At 38.0% G+C, this 23,819-nt stretch overlaps 3 protein-coding genes across 12 annotated transcripts in view; 2 read left to right on the forward strand and 1 right to left on the reverse strand.

The window, feature by feature from the left end:
- The window catches only part of pdca (phosducin a), a 19,317-nt gene extending 18,438 nt beyond the window's left edge, over positions 1 to 879 (reverse strand). For 4 of the 9 annotated variants that reach the window (XM_046051055.1, XM_046051054.1, XM_046051056.1 and 1 more), the window contains exons 1-2: positions 723 to 860; positions 40 to 111 (exon numbers count right to left, since the gene is read on the reverse strand). The gene's annotated coding sequence lies outside the window, so the exon portion shown is untranslated. Of the gene's footprint in view, positions 1 to 39; positions 112 to 409; positions 642 to 722 lie in introns of those variants that run through there. The other 5 variants (XM_046051063.1, XM_046051058.1, XM_046051061.1 and 2 more) reach the window with 2 other exon arrangements.
- rab36 (RAB36, member RAS oncogene family) lies at positions 487 to 11,110 on the forward strand. Of its 2 annotated transcripts, none has more exons than XM_046051052.1 (12): positions 487 to 513; positions 1,613 to 1,744; positions 3,625 to 3,708; positions 5,243 to 5,334; positions 5,433 to 5,507; positions 6,559 to 6,660; positions 6,743 to 6,807; positions 6,915 to 6,966; positions 8,490 to 8,571; positions 8,677 to 8,767; positions 10,354 to 10,467; positions 10,562 to 11,110. In XM_046051052.1, exons 1-12 carry the CDS (start codon positions 490 to 492, stop codon positions 10,621 to 10,623), a joined length of 975 nt encoding a protein of 324 aa, XP_045907008.1. In that variant the 5' UTR covers positions 487 to 489; the 3' UTR covers positions 10,624 to 11,110. The 2 variants fall into 2 exon arrangements, with proteins under 2 accessions (XP_045907008.1, XP_045907009.1); XM_046051053.1 differs by lacking the exon at positions 487 to 513 and adding an exon at positions 1,454 to 1,476.
- A 339-nt stretch (positions 11,111 to 11,449) lies between these two features.
- The window catches only part of depdc5 (DEP domain containing 5, GATOR1 subcomplex subunit), a 43,320-nt gene continuing 30,950 nt past the window's right edge, over positions 11,450 to 23,819 (forward strand). Inside the window, exons 1-21 of the mRNA XM_046052921.1 lie at positions 11,450 to 11,551; positions 12,950 to 13,017; positions 13,131 to 13,218; positions 13,305 to 13,351; positions 14,309 to 14,394; positions 14,484 to 14,567; positions 14,656 to 14,705; positions 15,528 to 15,597; positions 16,507 to 16,585; positions 16,687 to 16,748; positions 16,833 to 16,902; positions 16,983 to 17,055; positions 18,819 to 18,922; positions 19,011 to 19,085; positions 20,195 to 20,329; positions 20,428 to 20,489; positions 20,570 to 20,643; positions 20,732 to 20,801; positions 20,905 to 20,941; positions 21,675 to 21,795; positions 23,555 to 23,778. Coding sequence (XP_045908877.1) covers positions 11,535 to 11,551; positions 12,950 to 13,017; positions 13,131 to 13,218; positions 13,305 to 13,351; positions 14,309 to 14,394; positions 14,484 to 14,567; positions 14,656 to 14,705; positions 15,528 to 15,597; positions 16,507 to 16,585; positions 16,687 to 16,748; positions 16,833 to 16,902; positions 16,983 to 17,055; positions 18,819 to 18,922; positions 19,011 to 19,085; positions 20,195 to 20,329; positions 20,428 to 20,489; positions 20,570 to 20,643; positions 20,732 to 20,801; positions 20,905 to 20,941; positions 21,675 to 21,795; positions 23,555 to 23,778 — 1,696 coding nt within the window. The 5' untranslated portion in view covers positions 11,450 to 11,534. The remainder of the gene's footprint in view (positions 11,552 to 12,949; positions 13,018 to 13,130; positions 13,219 to 13,304; positions 13,352 to 14,308; positions 14,395 to 14,483; positions 14,568 to 14,655; positions 14,706 to 15,527; positions 15,598 to 16,506; positions 16,586 to 16,686; positions 16,749 to 16,832; positions 16,903 to 16,982; positions 17,056 to 18,818; positions 18,923 to 19,010; positions 19,086 to 20,194; positions 20,330 to 20,427; positions 20,490 to 20,569; positions 20,644 to 20,731; positions 20,802 to 20,904; positions 20,942 to 21,674; positions 21,796 to 23,554; positions 23,779 to 23,819) is intronic.

The raw sequence follows: 23,819 nt of genomic DNA on the forward strand, positions 1-23,819 counted from the left end.
GAAATGAACATAAAACTTGACCTCAAAGGGATTACTCACTCTTTAGGATGGAGTAGTAGAGTATGAAGTGTCTAGGAAAGGTCATCCCTCTTTGGGTTCTGCCAAAAGATGCTATTTTGGGAGAGAGAAAAAAAAATACATTCATGTTGGTGTCCAGTTTCAGACAGCCTTATTCAACATTCACAATCTAACACGACTATTAACACAACATAAATTAGCTTATGTAGCTCGCTTGTGCAGAAAACACAACAATAACATATAACTAAAGCTACTCACAACATGCATTTCTGATTCAACATATTAAACATAATTGTATTTACAAGATAGATAGATAGATAGATAGATAGATAGATAGATAGATAGAGCTCAAGGTCAACCGTTTTTAGTGACTACTTAACGGTTAACTTACCTGTTAATGCGGCTAACGTTACACTGGTGATTTTTTTTTTTTAAGTATAACGCTAATTTGGGAATATTATCTTATAAGGAATGTGTGTGACAAGTTTGCTTAATGTAAGTAAATCCAGTTGTCCACTAAAACTTCTTAACATTACCGCAAACATTTTAAAACCTCGTGGTAGGTTAGCTAGCATGACGCATTACCGTTAGCCGAGCAGCTAGCTAGTTAGCGTCGAGTAACGTTAAGGTAACGTCAACATTACCTGTGTTCTCTTCAAACTAAACTAACTGTCAAAAAAAATGGGGTTTTTAACAAGACTTACTGCGAATAAATAAACTGCGCCGTCGAGAGCCAGTTGAGACACTTTTTACTCACTTCTTTCATTTTTCTCGGTAAGTTTCGTTTGACTTTCTCGCCCGTCGCCGCCACATGACCGGAGGTGCGTTCAAGTGACATTATTGCATTGTAATTAAATAGGCGTAGTTACAACCACGTATTAATCTTTACACTTGTAACTTGTTTTTGAAAAGTGCTCTACAAATAAAGATTATTATTATTATTATTATAATCACGGTGCCGACTGGTCATTTTTTATTTTTTATCTTATTTAAGACTTGGACCCCTCCCCCCAAAAGCCTCAAAACAACACTTCAAGGGGGTCTTTCTTCCCTGTAATTATAGATATTAAGTTACAATATATAAGCGCCTCTATGTCCCAATTCACCACTTTTAAGGCTAGACTTTTCTGTTTTAAGAAAAGGCATTTAGTTTGGGGAAGATTGAGCAAACTTTTAGTTATTAAATATTTTTTTTGTTGTTGTTGTTGTTGATTTAATTCATGTGTCTTATGTATTTTTCCATGCTCCTTTGTATTTTATTTCGGTGTAATGGGACCATCTCTTTTTGGTGATTTCGCACTTTAAAAAAAAAAACAACTTCATTTATAAAACTTGTGAAGTTAGTTGAATGTTTTGTCTTGCAGGGTGACAGTTACAAAATTAGCAACAGGCCAAATGCTGGTAAAATATGCAAGTGGCTGATAGATTTCATTCATTCACCAGCTAAAAAATACAATGGTAATCTATAGAGAGGCGTGGAGTGGAATAATTACTTCTTTCTTTCCTATCTGGATGTTATGGTGTCAGCAGTCTTATTTCTGTACAGTATTGGCATATTACAATAATAAATTAAACCATTTATTGCTTTGATAAGGACTGTATGGGCAAGGGTGTTGTTGTCATGGAAACGAGTCCCCCATCAAACAGCGTCCGGGCTCGTAAACAGCAGCGAGCGACTAAAAGCTGCAGAGCGACAGAGGAGATATTTCACGTAGTTACATCTGTGGTGAGTATACAAGCCGTTCGCCAGTCATAGCGAGTTGAACCACAGTGTGACAGAGTGCCATTTGGAAAATAAAAATAAGAAACACTTGTGAAATAACAGGTAGTAAGTGGCGTTGGTTGTGGGATCTGTCTGTCGCTGCAACGTTGCAAACAAAATGTGACTTCCGTTCACGACTTTCAAATTAAAACTGTTATGCTTGCGTAGCAACGATCCAGGTGTAAGCCTAGGTGTCATTTGCACTGGGGACGTTTTTGTCCCCATCACTTTTTGAAAGTATTTGTTAAAATGGCTCTGATAAATTGCTTGCAGCAAGTTAAATAATAAATGAGAATGCTTTGAGAAAGGTTTATTTGCACAATAAGAAACATGCAATGCAATGTAAATATCTAATAAATGAATGTGAATTGTCTAAGAAAGTAAAAGAAGTTGCTGATTACTACATTATATTTTTATATTTTGTATTGTCACCTTACACCTGAATTTTGTGTTTCCCTTTATATATATAAAAGACATTTCAACCATGAATTGGTCCGGAAAATGTTTCCAAAATGCAGGAAATTAAGTGTTTAATGCTCAAAATCTTCTGTGGGAGGACCCCCACACCTCCCAAATCATATATTACAGTAGTGAATATTTGTTCTAATATCTTATTGTTTTGTTTATGTTTCGGGAGCAAGTGTATCACTGCACTTCTAATCTGAGCCCTTAAATGTCCCCACCACTTTTCAGCAGAAAGTGACGCCCTTGAATTTAAGCTAATGCAGTTTTTATTATATAGAAAATACCTTATATATCATATTGTGTTGAGGTTTGGGGAAATGCATATAAAACAAATATTGACCCTATAATTAAACATCAGAAAATAATTTTTAGAATAATAAATAAAGTGGGCTTATGTGAATCTACTAACCAATAACTTGTAGGGTCATGCACAGGGAAGATTTTAGATATTGCGGATTCAAAAACACTGAAAATACTTTATGGAGTTAAAAATAGAAGCCTTCCAGTTTGTATTGAAAAAACGTTTTAAATTAAGAAAGGGAAAGTATCATTTAAAAGGATTGTTCATATTTGAAACACGTAAACTGAGGACCAGTGTAAAATACAGACGTGTTTCAGCTTTGGGAGTTACATTATGGAGTTTTTTTAAAAAAGCCTTAAAATGTAGGTGTATTACAATTTACATTTATTTTTTTAGTTTCTTCTTTAGTTTTGTTCTTTCCTGTTGCTGTTATTTTGCATTCTAGTAGGATAGGCAAAAATAAGCCTTGCACTTCAGCCTATTCCTTTTTTCAGTTGTTAATTGTGTGAAATGGATTGATGTAAACATGGATAAGATTTTTGTAAACTGCATATTAACAATAATTGTCATTCTTTGTACAATATAATGTAAACCCGAAATAAACAAATTCATTCTAAATCAATAGGCTACAAAAACACAACATAACGTGGTAATAAAGAAATGTAGGGTTGAGAATATACTTTCATAGATATTAGCTCGACTTTTGTCTGTCTGCTTTTATTTTAAAGGCAAAGTCACCTCACTTCCGGTGTTGTACTGGATAACTTCACAATGATGCAGCCGTACTAGCATCTTCTAAATAAATAATAGCCTGAATAGCAGTATTTATAATGTCCAGTCTTCAACACTCACTCACACAGTGAAAGGTTATGTAGATGTAATGAACACTGATTAACCATTTTCATTAGGCGACCGTATGCAGATAATGATGCTGAATGAGAATCAGAATTTGGGACCTGATCTAGTCTAAATGCTGTATTTGCTTCAGAGAACATATGAAACACACACACACACACACACACACATGGTGTTAGCCTGAATTAGATAAAGCTGACTCATGTTACACATTCTCTCGCAGGCTGCCATGCAGGACAACAGGAATGGGAGAATGCCGTTCCCACCACCCATCTGCAGAGACAGGGTCATCTGGGAATTCCCAAAGGTACATCAGTTTTTATGACAATATATTGTGGTGACAACGGTCTGCTCCAGTTTTATACAGGTCCAGGAAAAGGAGAAAAAAAACTACTCTCTTTTACAGTGGGATCACTGTGGTTAAAATTGTAGCACCGCCGGTCTAGAGGATGTTATCTTTATTGGAAAAGTGTGACTTCTACCCAACCTTCCCTGATAAACAGTGTCAGGTCACCGCGCGCAGGGTAATGATGGGCTGTTCATTTACATTTACATTTACTCATTTATCCAAAGCGACTTACATTTGAGGAACAACATACAAGCATCAACAGAGCATCAAATACAGATCTACAACTGACAATACATACTAGTAAGAGCTAATAGAAGTCCTAAAATATTTTTAATTGTGTTAAGATTCGACGTCTCAAATGGTTCAATCATAACTTCTGTTTTAGTTTCTTGTTTTTGCTGTTCTTCTTTAGTCATCTACTCATGCTCTGATAGGTCAGGATTGATTTCTTTTTCATTTTGTAATGAAGAACTTAAACAAAGAAACTCCTGCACAAAAATAAATTTATTAGCTGGCAATGATCCGGTACTTGACCTTCATTAGGCAAACGGTGTTAACGTAGGGACAAGCCATCTTTTGTAGGAGGAGACTTGTTTGTCTGCATCAAGTCCAGTACTGTAAATCGAGATTAAGCTTAAATACAACAATAGTATTTAATAGTAGCAATAATATATGGTAACAGAGAGATCTATAATAGGTGGATGTAGATTTCTGTATAATGAATGCAATCACAAAAATATATATAAAATAATAAAATAGTAATGTAAAAAAAGATTTCTTTGCAACTTTTGACCTGCTCGTCCCCCTCTGACGAACCTGTCTCACATTATAGATGTGCGAGGTAGTTTTCTGTTCGTAAAGATAAAGTTAAAATGATCTTGAAATCTTAAATCAACGATACTGAATCTTGCAAGAACAAGGTAGTACTGATAGTAGGACAGAGAAGTGTTTGGCCCTGTTTTTGCCTACATACAGTAACCAGCAAGGTGCTTGTTGACTACCTGTACATTATTGTATATTTACTGAACATACATTCACAGTCCCCAGAAGATCAATCCCTCTGACTTTGGGGTATGACTTAAACTTTCTTTTATCAATAACAAATAGATGAAAGCCATGAAACTTCATTGATCCCTTTACTTTGAATTTTTGAATTGCCGTCACCAAGTCAGCCTTTTAGTTCCTTTAATATTTAGTTTGGTTTATGACTAAATGCCTGCAGAGCTAATGATATCCCATTAGCTTCAACTGTACTTTGTCTATATTTTAAATTAATACTTGTTACCAATATAACAACTTAACTTAGACGGTGAACATGGTGAACATAGCACCTGCTCAGCTTGTTAGCACAGTAGCATGCTTAACGTTTAGCTCCAAGTACCGCCTCACAGATCCTCTAGCATGACTGTGGATTTATATACTGTATTTTGGTTATAACAGGTATGTGATGTGCAGAATAAATGCTGACTGTACACGTTCCTGTTGTTTTCAGTGCTACACGCCTGAGACCTCCCTGCAGCTGAAGACAGACTGGGACATTCAGGTCAAAGCAGCCTGTAAAGACAGAGCCGCCAGCCATCAGCCGTGAGTCTCCCGCTTTGTGTGCATGCAGCGTTCTTAGTTTTACATCCCATTCAAACCATTTGTATCTAACAAAAAAAAATCTGCTGTCTTCTTTAAAGGTGGGACCGACAGAAAATGTCAAAAGTGGTGGTTGTCGGAGACCTTAATGTGGGGAAGACCTGCCTCATTAATAGGTACTTTGGCAATATGCTGTCATTGCTCATGTTCTTATTTGTGCTTATGTCATTTTGTCTGCAGTTATGCTGTTTTATCTGTTTAAATAAATAAATAAATAAAACAAAAGTAGCCAATTAAGACATAATCTATATAACTGATCACAATATCAAAATCAGATCTATTTTACAGTGAAGAAAAGTTCTTATAGGTCATTGGTTTCTAACCTTTTTGGCTTATGACCCCCATCAAGTTTTCCTCTCAGATTGTTATTATTAGAATACTTTTTAGAGGCTTAAAGCTGTAAATATTATAAAGTTATTTACAGGTGCAGGACTAATTTGTGCAGCAGAATTGTTTCCTATCTTGCTGATCATCTCACAAACAATCCGATTTAGCTTGTGACTTTTTTGGAGGCTCTCAACCCCAAAATAAACTTCCTCTCACTTACAGCTGCTTTTATTTTCAGCTAAATTAACAAGTGTTAATGTTTGTATGAACATAAAAAGAATCAACAACTAAGACAAAAGACCTGGGATTAACAGAAATGGAAAAATGTGTCTCTGCTGTGGCCCTGTGGTCCCGTTGCAGGTGTTGTCACATGTGGTCTGCCACTGCGAGGACGATCAGCTGTCCTTCCTGTCTCCCTGTAGCGCTGTCTTTGGCAGTACAGCATTTTATTGCCCTGGCAATATCGGCAGTCCTCATGCCGCATGCCAAATGCACGCTCACGCAGATGGCCGAGGGCATCTTTCTTTTTGGTGTGGAGTCAGCAGAGAAGTCTCTTTAGTGTTCAAAGTGTGACCTTAATTGGCTGCCGTCTGTATGCTGTTAGTGTCTTAACGACTGATCCACAGGTGCATGTTCATTGGTTGTTTATGGTTCATTGAATAAGCATTAAAAACATTGTTTACCCACCTATACCATAACGATCTGTAAAGGGTTTTGGATCTTTAAAATACAGCGTTTCTTTTTTTTTTGCTGAGTTACATCACCACGAAAAAAAAGGAGTGAGTTTTGAGCACCATGGACAAAAACTAAACCAACTTGTTGTGTTTGTGTTGTTTTCAGGTTTTGTAAAGACGTATTTGAAAGAGACTACAAGGCCACCATAGGTGTGGACTTTGAGATCGAGAGGTTTGAGATATCTGGAATACCTTTCTCCCTTCAGATGTGAGTAGTTTGATTTTAAATCCTGCATACATGTAACTCTATGTGTTTTTGCCGTTTATGTTAACTTTTTTAAATTTTACAGCTGGGATACTGCTGGGCAGGAAAAATTCAAGTGCATCGCTTCTGCATACTACAGAGGCACTCAGGGTAAGAAGTTGTTGTTATAACTAAAAGATGGTTGTGTGTCTGATGCTAAGTGAGACCATTTTATATGTAAACGAATGATGCTGAAACTTCTTGTTCATCCTTTCCAGTCATTATCACCGTCTTTGACATGGCAGACATTAAGTCCCTAGATCATACACGGTAGGTCTGATTATTACATTACAGCGGGCTTCTTCTACAGTTGTTGAAAGTCTAAAATTCATGCACTTGTATTTAATGGTTCTCTAACTGTCTTCATTTCATTTATTTTATTTATTTGTGCATTTGACAAGGGACAGTGCTCATTAATCAACCAGCCTGAGTTAGCTCAACATGCTAATTTTCATCTGTTGTCCCTGGTCAGTAAATAAAATATCTTCGTTATACAACACAACAGACTTTGAGGACGACTAATTTTCACTCTTGCCACATAAAAAGGAGGCAAAAAAAGTTACTACTTTTAAGTAACTTAATATAGGTTGGGTGGGAATTTAGCGTAAACAGCATTGCTAATCTTGAAAACTATTTTCACTAAACTATGCTGGTTGGATTAGTTGACAAATCTGCTAGATCTGAATCCATGCCACAAGACAATGCCAACTGAATGTGATCTTCAATACCAAAAGAAGAACATTTACTCAGCAAACACAGTGACATCTGGTGGCTTGTTAAACCTATTGCAGCCTTTAGTGTTGTAGTCAAGACCAACCAAACCGAGACCAAGTCAAGACCAAGACCAGAGTTTATCGAGACCGAGACAAGACCAAGACTTTTAGGGGCTGAGACCAAGTCGAGACCAAGACCGAGGGAGGGCGAGACCGAGTCAAGACCGAGACTTTTAGGGGCTGAGACCAAGTCGAGACCAAGACCGAGGGAGGGCGAGACCGAGACAAGACCGAGACTTTTAGGGGCTGAGACCAAGTCGAGACCAAGACCGAGGGAGGGCGAGACCGAGTCAAGACCGAGACTTTTAGGGGCTGAGACCAAGTCGAGACCCAGACCGAGGGAGGGCGAGACCGAGTCAAGACCAAGAACAGGGCGGTCGTTAACGGGAACAACACATTTTTAATTAGCTTTATTGGTTGCATTTGAAACAATACGTTTTACATCCAATCAAACAAATAATTCAGACAACGCAAAAGCAATTTACTGATATGCCCAAAGTGATGGTCTTGAAATGAAATTCTGAGTCCTCAAAGACCGAGTCCAAAGCAGTCGATTCCCGAGACGAGACCAAGACCATCAAAAAGTGGTCTTAAGACCGGTCTCGAGTACTACAACACTAGCAGCCCTTCAAGACTGGGGCGACAGACAGGAAGCCAGTCTGAAGACCTCAGAACTAGAGTGATGAATTCTAGGTACAATGTCATGTATAAGTCAGAGATCTTTAGCCTGATAATCAGACTGTCTTTGCTGACCAAACTGGAGATGTCAGTGTTGATTCAGAGATCTGGAACCAGACTATTATTATTATTATTATTATTATTATTATTATTATTATATACTATTATACATATTTCAACTGTTGGTCTTAAACAGCAAAATTTAGCTTTTTGAATCAGCAACTATGCTTAAAAGTCAAAGGAAATTTTACTGTATATGTACAGTAAAATTCTAATATTCAAATATCAGCTGCAAGTGTTGCACTGTGCACAACGTAAAACCTTTTTGTTTTGTTTTCATAGCCAGTGGTTGGACGAGGCCTTGAGAGAAAATGAGCCTGACTCCTGTTCCATCTTCTTGGTTGGCGCTAAGAGTGACCTGCTGGTGAGTGTATTTTATATTATATACAGAATATATGTGTATATATATTGCACCTTTTTTTTTTATATACACAGTTTTCCTCTAGTACTAAACTGTATTGTTCTGAAGCCCTTAGACGAAAGGCAGAGGACAGAAAAAGATGCCATCAGGATAGCAACAGAAATGCATGCAGAGTTTTGGGCTGTTTCGGCTAAAACAGGTAAAATCAAGAGCTCACACTCGTGCTGTATCGTATGTTAAGATAACATATATACAATACTGACGATTCACAGCTGTACCTTTCACTTCTTGTTAACTGCCTGAATGAAATAAAAATCTGGTTGTCATATAATCTACTCAAAGTCAACAGCAGAACAGAGCTAATGCTAATTGCTCCAGAGGCAAGGCAAGTTTATTTGTTTAGCACATTTAAGCAACAAGGCAATTCAAAGTGCTTTACATAAAACTTAAAAGCAACATAGGGAAATATAAAAATAACAATATACAATAAAAAAAGAGTCAAATAGAAAATGAAAACAGGTTAATTTTTATTTGTCACTGATTATTCATAACTCAAGTCTAATGAGTTACGAATAATCAGGCTTTTCACCTTCCATTGTTTTGCTTTTTTTAGTTCCCATCTCTCTCACCAGTCAAACCTAGTACAATGTTTATTATATTACTTACTTATTCACAGTTGTCACTGTGAATCCAGATTGGTTGCGCTACAATCTCGTTAAATGCAGTCAAAACAGCAGAGAAAAAAACCTTCAGCTCTACTCAGCCCTGCCAGGATGCACCAGACAGCGGCGAACTATACTAGAGATGCCCTGTTAAGACTTCTGAGAGAAGAGGAACCGACTTAAAAGTTTCAAAAAGCAAGAAATCTTACCCTGAAAAGCAGAACAGAGAAAGTTACAGTGTAAAATGTTAATAAAAGAATTGTGAAATGGAAAATAAAAACAGGTAATCAGGCTTTTCACCTTCCATTGTTTTGCATTTTTGATTTCCCATCTTCTTTATCGTACGAAATGTATTCCCTCTTATTCGCAATCGTCACAGTTAACCCAGATTTAAGCAGTCAAAACAGCAGAGAAAAGGGGGTCGGAGATCTCTCACAACCTGGGTGTCATTTTGGACTCCACCGTCTCATTTTAGTCAAACTCATCACTAAATCTGCCTTCTAAGACCTCAAGAACATCTCCAGACTCTGGCCTTCACTCTCGAAGTCTCTGGCAGAGTCACTTCATACATCCTGCTTGGCCTTCTGCAGTGGTGTCCAGTTCGGGGCACCGAGCAAAGTCCTGGACAGACTTCAATATGTGCAGAACTCGTGTGAGGGGGTTAAGCTCACACCAGGCCCTGGCACCACATCAACCCAATCCTTACTCACCTTCACTGGCTCCCATACTCAAGTCAACATCAACGCATCAACTGCAAAATCCTCCTCCTCACCTATAAATTCCTCCATGCCATTGCCCCCCAGTACCTACTGGACCTTTTCCCATCCCTACACCTAATCCCAGAATCTGTGGACTTTGGGGACAGAGCCTTCAGCGTCGTAGCCCCCACCCTTTGAGACTCCATCCCTTCAGAGATCTGCAACGCTCCCTTTCTGGAGTCTTTAAAAAAAACAAAAAAGCATGCTAAACAACACCTGTTTACTGAGGCCTGTATTTTGTATGTGCATGTGTTTTTTTTATGTGTAATGTGTAAAGCAACATTGGGTCCCTTGAAATACGCTATAGAAATATTAAGTTATTATTAAAATAAACTTAATAATAATAAACTTTTTCCTATTTCCAGGGGAGAATGTGCAGGGGTTTTTCTTCAGGGTGGCAGCTTTGTCCTTGGAGAAGTGCATTCTTAATGACATGGAGAATGGGATGCCTGTTAGCATCGGACATGGAAATAGCATCAGTAAGTAATAAGCGAACTCCTAATGCGCCAACAAGCAAAGATGTTGATACTGGAAACGTGTAAACAAGTATAAAATAAATGTTTGTCTTGACAGAATCCGATGGTGCCAACCTGGAGGAGGGTGCACCCCGAGACGCGAAGGGAAGCTGCTGCTGATGAAAAGAGGAAAGCGGAACCAAACAGAGGCTCTATTCTGAGCTTAAAGTGACTGACCATGTTCCACTGGACTGAAATTTGTCTTAAAGAACATGTTCCATTAGCTCATCAAAACTGCCATGTATTCTGACAGTGGGCCTGAAAACCAGTTGTTATTAGATTAAATCTGCCAATAATGGATTGCTGATACTAAATCTTCAGTAGTGCCTGGACCAGACTCATTTGGGACAGGCAATTGTTGTGTAACGTTGTGGAATATATCTCAGCCATTATTATGGGTTGTATACAGATACATTTTTAGTTAATGTAAGAAAGGAAACAAAATGTTTATGTTTACTTTCAGGTAATAAAAGTGTAAATTGACCATGAACTCAACATATATAATGGCCACAGCATTTTGATTCAATGGAATGAACAGCTTATGTTAGCCGCTGCATATTTATGGGACCAGTATTTTTGTCAAACTCTAATAAAGTGGTTTACTGAAGTTTTCTTTCCTAATAATTTTCAAGAATGTGAAAAAATGGCTGTGCAAGAACACTCTCTCCGATCTCCCTTGATCATACTTACATACTAAAGTAAGACTTTTACTTGTAGTGGAGTATTTTCTCAGTGTAATATTACTACTTTTACGTAAGTAAAGGACTTGAATAATTCTCCCCCCACTACACATATGTACCTTAAAGAACACGTTTGTCTTTTTATCTAAAAGAAGCGAAGATGGGGGTTAGAGGGGTGAGTCCTCTTGCTTCCGTAATACACTCTCTGGACAACCGCGAACCAATCAAATCACAGCATTCATTGTTTTGGAGGAAGTACGACCAGTGTGAGCGAGCTAGTTAGCTAGCAAACTTGCTTTCTATTTTTCCACCCTCAAAACGGTGGTTTTAAAACTTATTTCAACTCTATGGATGTGGTTTCGTTTCAGGTAGTTAACTGTTGGCAAGCCGCCATAAAACTAAAAGAAGAATCATAAGTAGTTAACGTTAGTTCACTAGCTGTCAATTGTTTAGAATTAGCCACATGCTAGGTTAGCATACATCCCAGGGCAGTTTGAGCTGTTGGGGAGAGACTGCTGAGGTATATATATACATTTATATACCATAATGTATACCATAATGCGTAATGTATATAAATATATAGGCCTGAATGTTTTGTGTGTCTGTGTTTCTGAAGGTAACGTTACTGCTTTAAAAAAGCCTGGCTGGAAACTTCAGTAAATCAGTTTCAGCTACTTTTATTTCACTCAAAAGCCAACTTTCAGATTAGTTTTCTTAGCTCATCACTTTTCTACATAGACTTGTAACTTTACACATATCAACATGTAGAAGACAAAGAGTAAATAATATTAAATGAATCAAGTATATCGCAGTATTTGGCCTGAAAGCCAGTTGTTATTGGATTGAAAACGCCAATAATGGGAATTTTGTTAAGCTTTAAAATACAGAACAAATACATACCAAGGCGTATATATTAGTTTGCTTTCAAATACTCTGTTGCAAGTAAATGTATGCAAGTATAATGTGGAAAATATACTTTAAGTATTAAAAGTAAAAGTACTCAATGCAGAAAAATATTCCCTGTGACTGTTAGACCAGTAGCCTATATATTATATCAAGATTATCATTATTCCTCTTCCATTTATGTAAAAGCACAACTTTACTGTTGAAGTTGTTGAGCTGAAGCTCATGAACTATTTTGTATCGGAGCGCAACCAATTATTTTCATTATGAATTAATCTAATAATTTTTTCCATTTATCGATTGTTTGTAAAAAAATAAATAAATAAATCTGAAAAAAGTGAGAAATGCCCTCACAATTCACCTGGAGTCCAAAGTGATGCCTTCATAATGCTTTGTTTTGTTAAAACCAACAGTCCAAACCTAAACATCATTAACAAACATTTAAATAAATTAAATAATTAAAAGGAAAAGCAGCAAATCTTCACATGTGAAGCTGAAAACATGAAATGTTTGTGAAAAATGACGATTTAAATAGTTGCCAATTAATCGTATGTCAACAGACTAATCATTTACCTGTGCTTGTATAAACTGTTGACGAGTATAATTTATAGCAAAACATCCTATATTTTAGTCTTTTAGTATGTTTTGTGTGTAAAAATCTTAATTTGCAAAGTAACTAGTAACTAAAGCTGTCAGATAAATGTAGTGAAGTAAAAAGTACAATATCTCCCTCTGAGATGTGGTGGAGTAGAAGTAGAAAGTGGCATGAAAATACTCAAATACCTCAAATTAAAGTAAATGTACTGTCCACCACGGTGCAACTTTGGCAAGTCTCAAATTAACCAAAGGTTTTGTTTCCTCAGCTGGTTCATTATGAAGACCAATAAGTCATACAAGCTTGTGCTGCACAAGAAAGGTTTTGGTGGAAGTGGTAAGCAAGAACTTAAAATTCTTGTATCCTAAATAAATGTTTCTCGTTTGAAAGATTTGATTTCTTAAAAAAAAAAAAAAAAAAGTCATCAAATTAACTTTTCTTTTCAGCAGACGATGAGTTGGTTGTCAATCCAAAGGTTTTCCCTCAAGTCAGTCTGAGGGATATAATCGAGATCGCACACCCGACAGATGAATACAGGTCAGCTCGCATTATGGGTGATGTATTTTACATATTGTTTCATTACTGAGCCTATAATCTGGTATTGTCTCTTTTGAAATCCCCAGTCCCCTCCTGCTGCAGGTGAAGAGCCTAAAAGAGGACCTTCAGAAAGGTAAATGTGTTATGACACTGTATGCAGCAGCATGATGCTGTATTGATATTGATGTCCTGTTGTGATCTATCTAACCTGAATATATTTGGGTGCTGACGTGTTGGTTGGTTAAGACAAGCAATCGGAAGACATCACCAACTGTGATAGTCCTTTTCATTGTCATTTTATAGACCAAACATTAATTGATGAATTGAGAAAGTATTTGGCGGATTAATAATAATCTGTAATAATGAAAATTACTATCTGTTGCAGTTACAAAGTGATTTACATGCTTGAATAAAAATTAAAACATTTCAAAGCAGATATTTTAAAGAGAGATTAAATCAATACAGTTAAATGGACAAATAGGACAAGCTAGAAATGGAAGGATGCACTAAAGTTAAGTATGATTTTAGAAGTGATTTAAAGATGTCATCGATTCAGGTTGTCAGGAAGGGCGTTCCAGAGCCAAGGGGCTCTGTCTGCAAACAGCCCGGTCACCTTTAGTCTCGGGCCGGGACTGCCTGTGGATCTGAGATTGCACTCTGGCTCATAGAGGAGCATCAATTCAGCAATGCAGCTTTAAAAGTGATCGATAAAACCTTAAAATCAATTTTAAAACAAGTTGCCAGTGAAGGGAGGCTAAAACAGGACTGATGCGATCTTGTCTTCGTGTGTTAGTTAAATGTCGAGCGGCTGTGTTTTGCACTAGCTGAAGTCGTGGGGTAGTTTTTTGTCTCCGTCCTGAATACTCTGAATTACAATAATCCAGCCTAGATGAAACAAAAGCCTGGATGACTGACGGCTGCACATAGTGGTGTTTATTAAATTATAGGGTGTTTCTGTTATTTTGTCCACCTCATATACACAACACACAGACAAGTACATTGTAATATTCAGTCCATATATACTAGAAAATGAAACGGTTTATGATAGTTACCTTGCCCGTTAACTACAAGTGATGGACTTTTTGTTCAGAGACAATCAGTGTGGACCAGACTGTAGCACAAGCCTTCAAACTACGTGCCTACCAGGATGTCATTGTAAACATCGTCAACCCAAAGGTATGTTCACCGTGACCTCCTCTGCGTCTCCATCGTTTGTCATTCGAACAGAATCTCGCATCATCGTTGTTTTTTTTCTCTCTTGGCAGGATGTAACACTGGACCTGGTGGAGCTGACGTTCAAGGACCAGTACATCGGCAGAGGAGACATGTGGAGACTAAAGAAGAGCTTGGTAGGGCATGTGAAGGTGTGCGGTGTATAATTATGTTATTTACACACATTTACGTGAGGATTTAATTGTTGCAATCTATTTTTCCCAGGTCAGCACATGTGCATATGTGACACAGAAAGTGGAGTTTGCAGGAATCAGGTACAAAGTATACGTTTCATTCTCTACACCCACTTTACGTAAATGCATTTAGAGTGACTTAAATGTGGAATAAACGTACACTGATTGAGCAGCAATGAAAGCAGCCAACAAACAGTACAGTGAGAAAAAAGGTAAAGGGGACAGTTATGGTGCTGAAACTTTATATATCCAAAGATGAGAGGCAAAAATTAAACCATATTTATCATAGCCGTCGCTTGCCTTGTCTTTACGTTGATGACTGCAGGCTGTAGGATTTTTCTGTCACTACATTAGGTCTGACCCCTAATAGTCAAAGTTCGATGCTTCGATGGGCGGAGCCTGATTCGACTATCAATCTCACAGTCGAAGCGAAACAAGGATTGTGCCATTTTGTTGATATGGGGGTGCTCAACGTCTGACTTTACATAGAACCACCGGTTTTCTCCCAATAAGTTAATATGCTGCCTATTACAATACACATTTCAACACACAATGCTGTAAATAAATCACCGTTGATGAACCACACAAAGAATATTACATCGTTTTTAAATAGTACGTCAAATAATAATGTGCAGTTGTTGGCTGCACAGCATGCACGCAAAACTCTGCACAAGACCGGTGAATGGCAGGCGAGCAGAGAGAAAAGGGTCAACAATAAGACTCAGTGTAGCTGGAAATGTACAGAGTAAGTTACTCTTGCAATCGCCGCACACAAACGCAGCACATGAATCGACCATCATTCGACTATAGGAAAGACGTGACAATTCTGATTCGACTATGTAGATCCTTAGTCTGGGACAGCCCTGCGCTACATGCATGCTTACCACATTTTTCATTCTCCAGAGCCCAGGCCAGTGAACTCTGGGTGAAGGGAGAGAAAGTGACATGCGGGTACATCAGTGAAGACACAAGGGTAAGAGCAGTTTGGAGAGCAGAGGCTGAAATGCACTGACAACACAGACACCAAATCCATATAACTCAAGTATTCACCATCTATCGTGGCTTTTTTACTACGACCAAATAGACAGTAAAAGTCCACTAATCTGCAAGAAGTCTATCTTAGCCTGACTTATGGCCACTTAACTTGGGTCCACATATCCCTAATCCACGAGTACCCAATGTACTTAAAAATACACAAGAGTCAAGGAAAGGTTTGAGTGAACCTTATAATCAAGATTTTACAAAGGACCTGGTCCAAACTCCGCCTGTTTTCTCATTCCTTAAAACTTTTAAAACGTTTTGATTGCATACTGATATTAAAAGATCATACGTGAGCTGATACACGTGCGCCTGGCTCCTTTTATAATCTTGCTGTAAATAGTCACTATAGCGTTTGTTTATGCTAGAGGCATTTGTCGTGGAAATTGTATCATGTTGGTGAGGGATTAAGCAAATAATTGAGTTACAACAAACTGTTGTCTTTGAAGAATTTATTAACAGAGAAGTACTAAAACACATATACAGCTGGTCCAGAGACCTGCCGCCTAGGGCAGCTTCGGGCGTCTGGCCCCGAGCAAAGGGATGCATCATCATTTACGCAGTCTAGGTTTCCATGTTTTGGGGAACAGAGATCCTCTCTCAGCCTTGAATGAACACCAAAACAATCTGACAGCTCTGACCTAAACTCTAGTAAATGTGGACAGACTAACATAAGGAGTATAGAAGATAAAAACACAATACATATATATCTATAAGACATAATAATAATAATAGTAATAATAATAGTTAAAGAACATACAGAAAAGATTACATGTAAGAGGACATACATTTCTGCCATAACATCATTCATTTCTGTTACATGTCTTGTGACCTTGTGACCCAGGTGGTGTTCAGATCCACATCTGCAATGGTGTACATCTTTATCCAGATGAGTTGTGAGATGTGGGACTTTGACATCTACGGTTAGTTGGACTTCATAACTTCATAAGTTTGTTAGTTTAGATTTGTTTTTCAATGAAAGTTCTGATCTTGACCTCTGGAGGGGAATGTCTTTTGCTCTCAGGTGACCTCTACTTTGAGAAGGCTGTAAATGGTTTCCTGTCTGACCTTTTTGCCAAGTGGAAGGTAAGCAGTTTTTTCTTTTAGTCTGCCTCTGTTGTTATGGTTGTAAACTAAAACAGTGTTTTAATATTTAATGTTTAAAAACAGGAGAAGAACTGCAGTCATGAGGTGACAGTTGTACTTTTCTCACGTACTTTCTACAACGCCAAAACTATTGGTGAGTCTTCATTATCACAGCGATTGACTTATGATGCATGTGAATACATTTATCATTAATAGAGTTTGCGTTTTTATCAGATGAATTTCCTGAGATTCTGAGAGGGTCCATCAGACAGGATCACGAGGGACGTTTTTATGAAGACTTTTACAGGTAACTATAGTTACTGTATGTAGCTTTTATTATTTTCCTTACTATAAGCTCATCTGAATTGAAACTGGACATCATTCACTCCATCTTCCAAACTTCCCCCTTTCAAGATAACCATACTTCCCATGCTGGACTACGGAGATGTCCTGTGCAGACTTGCTTGTAAAGATACCCTTGAGCGGCTAGATATTCTGTACTACTCTGCCATCGGGTTTGCCACCAATGCCCCTTACAAAACCCATCACCGCAATCTATACTCCTCCATAGGCTGGCCACCCCTGCATGCTAGAGGAAAACCTAATTGGCTCACTTTCATTTCCAAACCCCTCCTTGGTTTTACTCCACCATACCTGAAAAATTGCTCCTCTGTGTATAATATGCAGTTGTCTAACCATACACAACTAAAAGGAAATATTTTGTTTGGTCGCATGGCCTTCTGATTCTCCGCATCCAATGATTGGAAAGACTCACAAAAATCCCTAAAACTTTTTACCATTTTATTTCTATTAACAGCTTTTAAGAACGGTATCGTGGACATTTCCAAACACACGTGCAAGTGCGTCCTCCACAAGCAACAATAATAATTCATGAAATGTTTTTATGCTTGTGGAAAACTGTCCTTAGCCTTTAAAGCTGATGATAAGATCATCAGCTTAAGACACTATAGTGGCTATTTAAGTGTGTGTGTGTGTGTGTGTGTGTGTAACTAGATAAATGAAACAGTAACGTGTGTGTGTTAAAATAATAACATATAAGAATATGTTAAAAATTAACACATTATCTATGTATTTAATAAAATACATAGATAATGTGCGTGTGTGTTATTATAATAATATATTGAAAATTTAAATAAAATAAATAAATAAAACCATAAATGGGCGTGTGTGTTATTATAATAATATATTGAAAATTTAAATAAAATAAATTGATAAAACCATAAACGTGCGTGTGTGTTATTATAATAATATATTGAAAATTTTAATAAAATAAATTGATAAAACCATAAACGTGCGTGTGTGTTATTATAATAATATATTGAAAATTTTAATAAAATAAATTGATAAAACCATAAACGTGCGTGTGTGTTATTATAATAATATATTGAAAATTTTAATAAAATAAATTGATAAAACCATAAACGTGCGTGTGTGTTATTATAATAATATATTAAAAATTTTAATAAAATAAATTGATAAAACCATAAACGTGCGTGTGTGTTATTATAATAATATATTGAAAATTTAAATAAAATAAATAAATAAAACCGTAAACGTGCGTTTGTGTTATTATAATAATATATTAAACATTTTAATAAAATAGATAAAAACGTAAACGTGTGTGTGTGTACATTAATAGAACAACAAGTAATGAATTCATAAAAAATAAAAAAAACTAGTAAAACAATCATTATCTAATGTGAAATTTAAAAACAGAATCAGTTATTTATCAGTCTGAGTTTCCACTGGTTGTCCTCACTTCATGGCATGAGGACATATATATACACTATACAGAGTGGCTTTAAGCTGTTGCACTCACTCAAAGTTATTTATTCTGTCTGCTACACTGCATTGTTTATTCCCCTACTGTACCTCCTTTTTTAACCTCTTGCCTTGTCTGTTATCCACTCCCCCCTCCCCTTCAGAGGCTAACCCCCTATTGCCAGGCCGCTCTTGTAAATAAGAAGTTGTTTTGAAGTGTCCTGCCCGGTTAAATAAAGGTTTAATAAATGAATGCAGACCGGGTGACGGAGGCTTTTTGTCGATCAGGGTTGTGGCTCAGAACGAGAGACGGGACGAGTGGACGTCATTACTGGTCACTATCAAGAAGCTCTTCATTCAGTATCCTGTCCTGGTGCGGCTGAAAGAAGCAGGTAGTGAACGAGTCGAGTATTTGGCTGATTAATGGATCAGGTGCCAAAATGTTGTCAATAAAATAATGTTTATTCACTTTCATGCTAGATGGTTTTCCTGTTGGTTACAACTCCACTGCTGCTCAGGGAAACTACCTGGAGGCCATAAACCTGTCCTTTAATGGTAAGTAGTCTAATAGCTCTCAGAAAATAAAATAAATTCTTAAAAGCAGGTAAAGATTAGTCAAGATTAAAGTTATTGCATGTAGGGTTTGTTGTGTACATTTTGCAGCTATACTAAGCATACACAGATAACATACATATGTGGAAAATTACAATTCTTCCTGTTCGGACTGGCCATTAAAAGTTCCCTTTCTAAAGTGATTTCAGTGTAGAACCCCTTGTTCTTTTTCTGTGCAAAGATGTATTCCAAAGTTTAACTGAAGTTAATACGAGGCTTCAGCCATCTGACTTAGACAAATCAAGTGTGTATCTTAGAGAGCTCATTCTACCGTACTGCCCTCCTGCACCACCGAGCAAAATGCAGGGTTACTTGTGGTCTCTGGAAGTAGAATTGGAGCCAGAGGCGTCAGCTATCAAGGACCTCTGCTGTGAAGTCACATCTCCATATGGAAGAGCAGGCTTAACACCTTTCGTTTCAACACAGCTTATATTTAGGCCTATGGTATTTTTTTGATTTCTTAGCAATTTTATAATTATTTACTATCTTGTTTTTTTTCACCATTATGTATTTTATTGTACTATTTTATTTTGTGTACCTTTATAATGTGTTTTTTTTTTTTTTATATCTAACGTTGCTATTAATAACTTTTATGTGTCTCTGTATTTTATTTTGTAAAGTGTACTGAGTGACAATGTCAGTGGTGATTTTATTCTTTTTTTAATATATATTTAATTTTTATTTTTACACTTTTCAACCAACATTGGGGGTAGTCGACATCACAGCTGGTGAGGACAAATCTGACATTAAAATGAAGGTGGTAGAAGAAGAAAAAAAAAAAAATATATATATAAATAAATTAAAAGAAATTATTGATACATATTTATACTAATAAATATACACATACTTATCTATATGTATGTGATTTTACACTTTAAATAAAACTGACTTGACAATGTTATGATCTTTTTAGAACTAAAATGCCCTCTTTTAAGTTCCCCGGACAGTGTTTGTTTATTTCTGTGTGGGGGATAATAACAAAAAGGAGCTTTTGCAGTAAAACATTTGAATATATCAGTGGTCACATATGACAATCACTGTGTCTCCGACAGTGTTTGACAAGCACTACATCAACCGTAACTTTGACCGCACTGGCCAGATGTCGGTGGTCATCACGCCGGGGGTGGGAGTGTTTGAAGTCGACCGTCTGCTTATGATTCTCACCAAACAGCGGATGATCGACAACGGTGAGTGTGATAAAACTAACACGTAGCATAACTTACAGAATTAAAGGATCGCTGTGTGAATTTAAAGATGTTGCTGACACACGCTTTTCCCTCTTCAGGTATTGGGGTAGACTTGGTGTGTATGGGGGAGCAGCCACTGCACGCAGTACCGTTATTCAAGGTAACACGCTCAGAGTGTCAGTCTTTGTAGGTGCGTCAGGCGAGATACCTGTTGGTTACTGATGGTTATTCTCTCTGTAGCTGCACAACAGGACTACACCTGGAGACTCTCGTGTGGGAGACGACTATAACCTTCCTCACTGGATCAACCACAGGCAAGAAAACTGACTGACTGATGAGAAGATGAATTCAAATTTTATGCAAAGGTAAAACTGATGGCATCTTTTTCTTCCACACCCGCAGCTTCTACACCTCCAAAAGTCAGAACTCATGTAGCTCCTTCACCCCTCGGATCAAGCTGGCTGGCCGTAAGGTAAATTCACATATTTGCAGAGCTGTTGTTTCACTTAAATAAAAAACATTTGATGTTTTATCATTTCATTAAAATTACCTTTTTTTTTTTTTTTTTTTTAAAGCCTCATGCTGAGAAATTCAAGAGCAGCAAGGACCAAAGTAAGTTGTGACCCTATATCTCTCTGCGCTCCATTTAATTTCTTGAAGCATGATTTAGATAATGACTTCATGTTTAGGCATGCTAGCCAGTAGTCAATAATGAAATGTCAACTATCACATGGATTGAAATATGGTACAATTTGCCCAGAGGTTGAATCCTAATGACAAGCACGTCAAAGTTTTCACTGCCAATTCCTCAACTTGATGGACTGGCACATACTTTGTACACATTCATGACTTTCCCTCTATCATGACCATGAGGTTGACATTTGAGGTTTTTAGTGAAATGTTTCAGCCACTGCTGGATGGATTGCCGTGCATATCTCCTTCCAGATGAATTATACTAACTTTAACGGTTCTTTAACTCCAGCGCACAAGATTTTAATTTGCCCAATACTTTGTTTGGTTTATGACCAAATACCTGAAGACTAAAGATATTCACATCAGCCTCTATATGCTAATTGCCAAATGTTAGCATGCTAAGACGCTGTACTAAGATAGTGATCATGGTACAGATTACACCTGCTTAGCATCAGCCTGTTAGCATTATCATTGGCATCATGTTAGCATCGAGGATGTGGTTAGCATGCTGAACTTAGCTCAAAAGCATCACTCTTCAGCCTCACGCAGCTGCTCGCTGGGCTGCAGACTTAGTCTTGTTAATTTAGCAAAGCGTGAAGCACATCATTCATTTTTCTCATTCTCCAACCCTCCACTTCATGACCTTGTTCAGCTCTCTGTGCTCCAAAGGACTCTGAAAACAGCCTGCCTATACAGGTGGACTACGACGCCTACGATGCTCAGGTCTTCAGACTACCTGGTCCTTCACGAATTCAGAGGAGCAGCAACTTCAGGTATCAGACTGCTTAGATAACAGCGCAGCTGTTCTTATTGCGTCTACCCCTCCCAACTGTCTATATGAAAGGAGGTGGAGTTGCCATTTTTTTTAAGTACTCCCTCCATTGCAAGATGTCCTATGGAAATTAAGCTTCTTCTAGGGAAATAAAGTACAGCGCTGTGGTTGCAGGTGGAAATGCGAGGGGAGACCGGTGTTGTAGTTGTTAAAGGACTTTTGTCTCAGCAGGACCTGGAAAAACTTGTCCATGCATTTATCTCCAGTCGACTCAACTACCTTAACGGTGTCTTTATCGGTCTCCCTAAAATATCAGACAGCTGCAGCTGATTTAGAACGCAGCTGCACTAAGACCAAAAAAGTGGATCACATCACTCCAGTTCTGAGGTCTTTATACTGGTTTCCTGTCTGTCTGAGAATTGAGATCTTCTGCTTCGTTATGAACCATCCAGACCTCTCAGGTCGTCTGGGATCAGGTCTGCTTTCTGTCACCAGAGTCAAAACTAAAGAAGGAGAAGTTCAGTTTTTATGCTCCACATATCTGGAACAAACTCCCAGAAAACTGCAGGTCTGCTGACAGTTCTTTTAAATCAAGACTGAAGACTTTTCTTTTTGCTACTGGCTTTAATTAAATCAAATGCGAGGGTTTTGACTAATACCTTATCCTGCACTTTAACTTGTACCCTCCTGTTTCATCTTTTTGTTTTATTACATTTAGCCTACATTTGCTCATTTGGTAGACGCTTTAATCCGAAGCGACTTACATTTGAATAACAACATACAAGCATCCAAAAAGCATCAATACAGCACGAGATCTACATGTGACAATAGTTACTAGTAAGATCTAATAGCACGTATTGCACCAATGGTGTAAATACCTAGGGAAATAAGTAAGAGTTAACAAAACAGTGCAGTCAATACAAGAGACTTGTAAGGGGATAGAAGAAGAAGAAGAGCACAGGAAGTGCATGAAAGAGGAAGTGTTTTCAGGAGCTTCTTGAAGTTAGAGAGGGACGCCCCTGCTCTGATGGCGTGCGGTAGCTCGTTCCACCATCGTGGTGTCACAGATGAGAATAGCCGGGACTGGGATTGCTTTGTGTGAAGGGACGGCAGAGCCAGGCGGCGTTCGTTGGAGGAGCGTAGCGGCCGAGAAGGAACGTAAGTTTGTATTATGGAGTTTAGGTAGATGGGTGCAGACCCAGTAGTCACTCTGTATGCAAGCATTAGCCAGTGAATAGGGTGACCAGACGTCCCGAAAAATTCGAGACAGTCCCGAATTACGATCAGTTGTCCCGACTCCTGTCCGGTTTGTCCCGAAAATTAGACTCACAAACATGGGTTTTGATTATAGCCTAATTAATCAATAAATACTGATCGTTGTGTAGTTCTCTTGCTCCAGAAGGGGTTGCAGTTATCTGTACATTGTGTCAACAGCGTTGTTATAGCAAATAAATAACTCCCCTTTTTTGTTTTCTTGTGGTTAGTGGAAGTTACAGTCGCAAAGACAGGGAAAGTTTAGCTACAGGCAGCCACTATGGGAAAAATAAATTCAATTAAAGTTTATTTATATAGCGCAAATTAACAACAACAGTTATCTCATAGCGCTCATAAAAGAACCGGTCTAGACCGTACCGTGACAGACGGGTGACTTCATGAACAAAAATAATTAATTTTAGCTTTGTGTGTTGATTTTCACGTGTGTTAATGTTCATTGACACCGAATGTGCCGGTAATACCAGTAATGATTGTGCGTCTCTCAGGATGGGTCGAGACAAAGAGACGAGCGGGAGGAAGAGCTGGGGCTCTGTGGATGTCAGCACAGGCATAGGCACGTCTCCTCCCCCTCGCTCTGGAGGTCCTGAGGAACAGCGTAGCTTGGCCTCTGATGATAGTCTGGGCCCCGTGTCCAACATGCTGCTTATACCCCGCATGCCTCTTGTCCAGTATGAAGTCAGCAGCTCCCTGGGTTACACCAGCACCAGAGGTAACTCCTCCAGAGCTTAAGGGACAATGTCTACAAGGCAT

This window comes from Micropterus dolomieu, linkage group LG06, assembly GCF_021292245.1.
Source record: "Micropterus dolomieu isolate WLL.071019.BEF.003 ecotype Adirondacks linkage group LG06, ASM2129224v1, whole genome shotgun sequence".
Lineage (NCBI taxonomy): Eukaryota > Metazoa > Chordata > Actinopteri > Centrarchiformes > Centrarchidae > Micropterus > Micropterus dolomieu.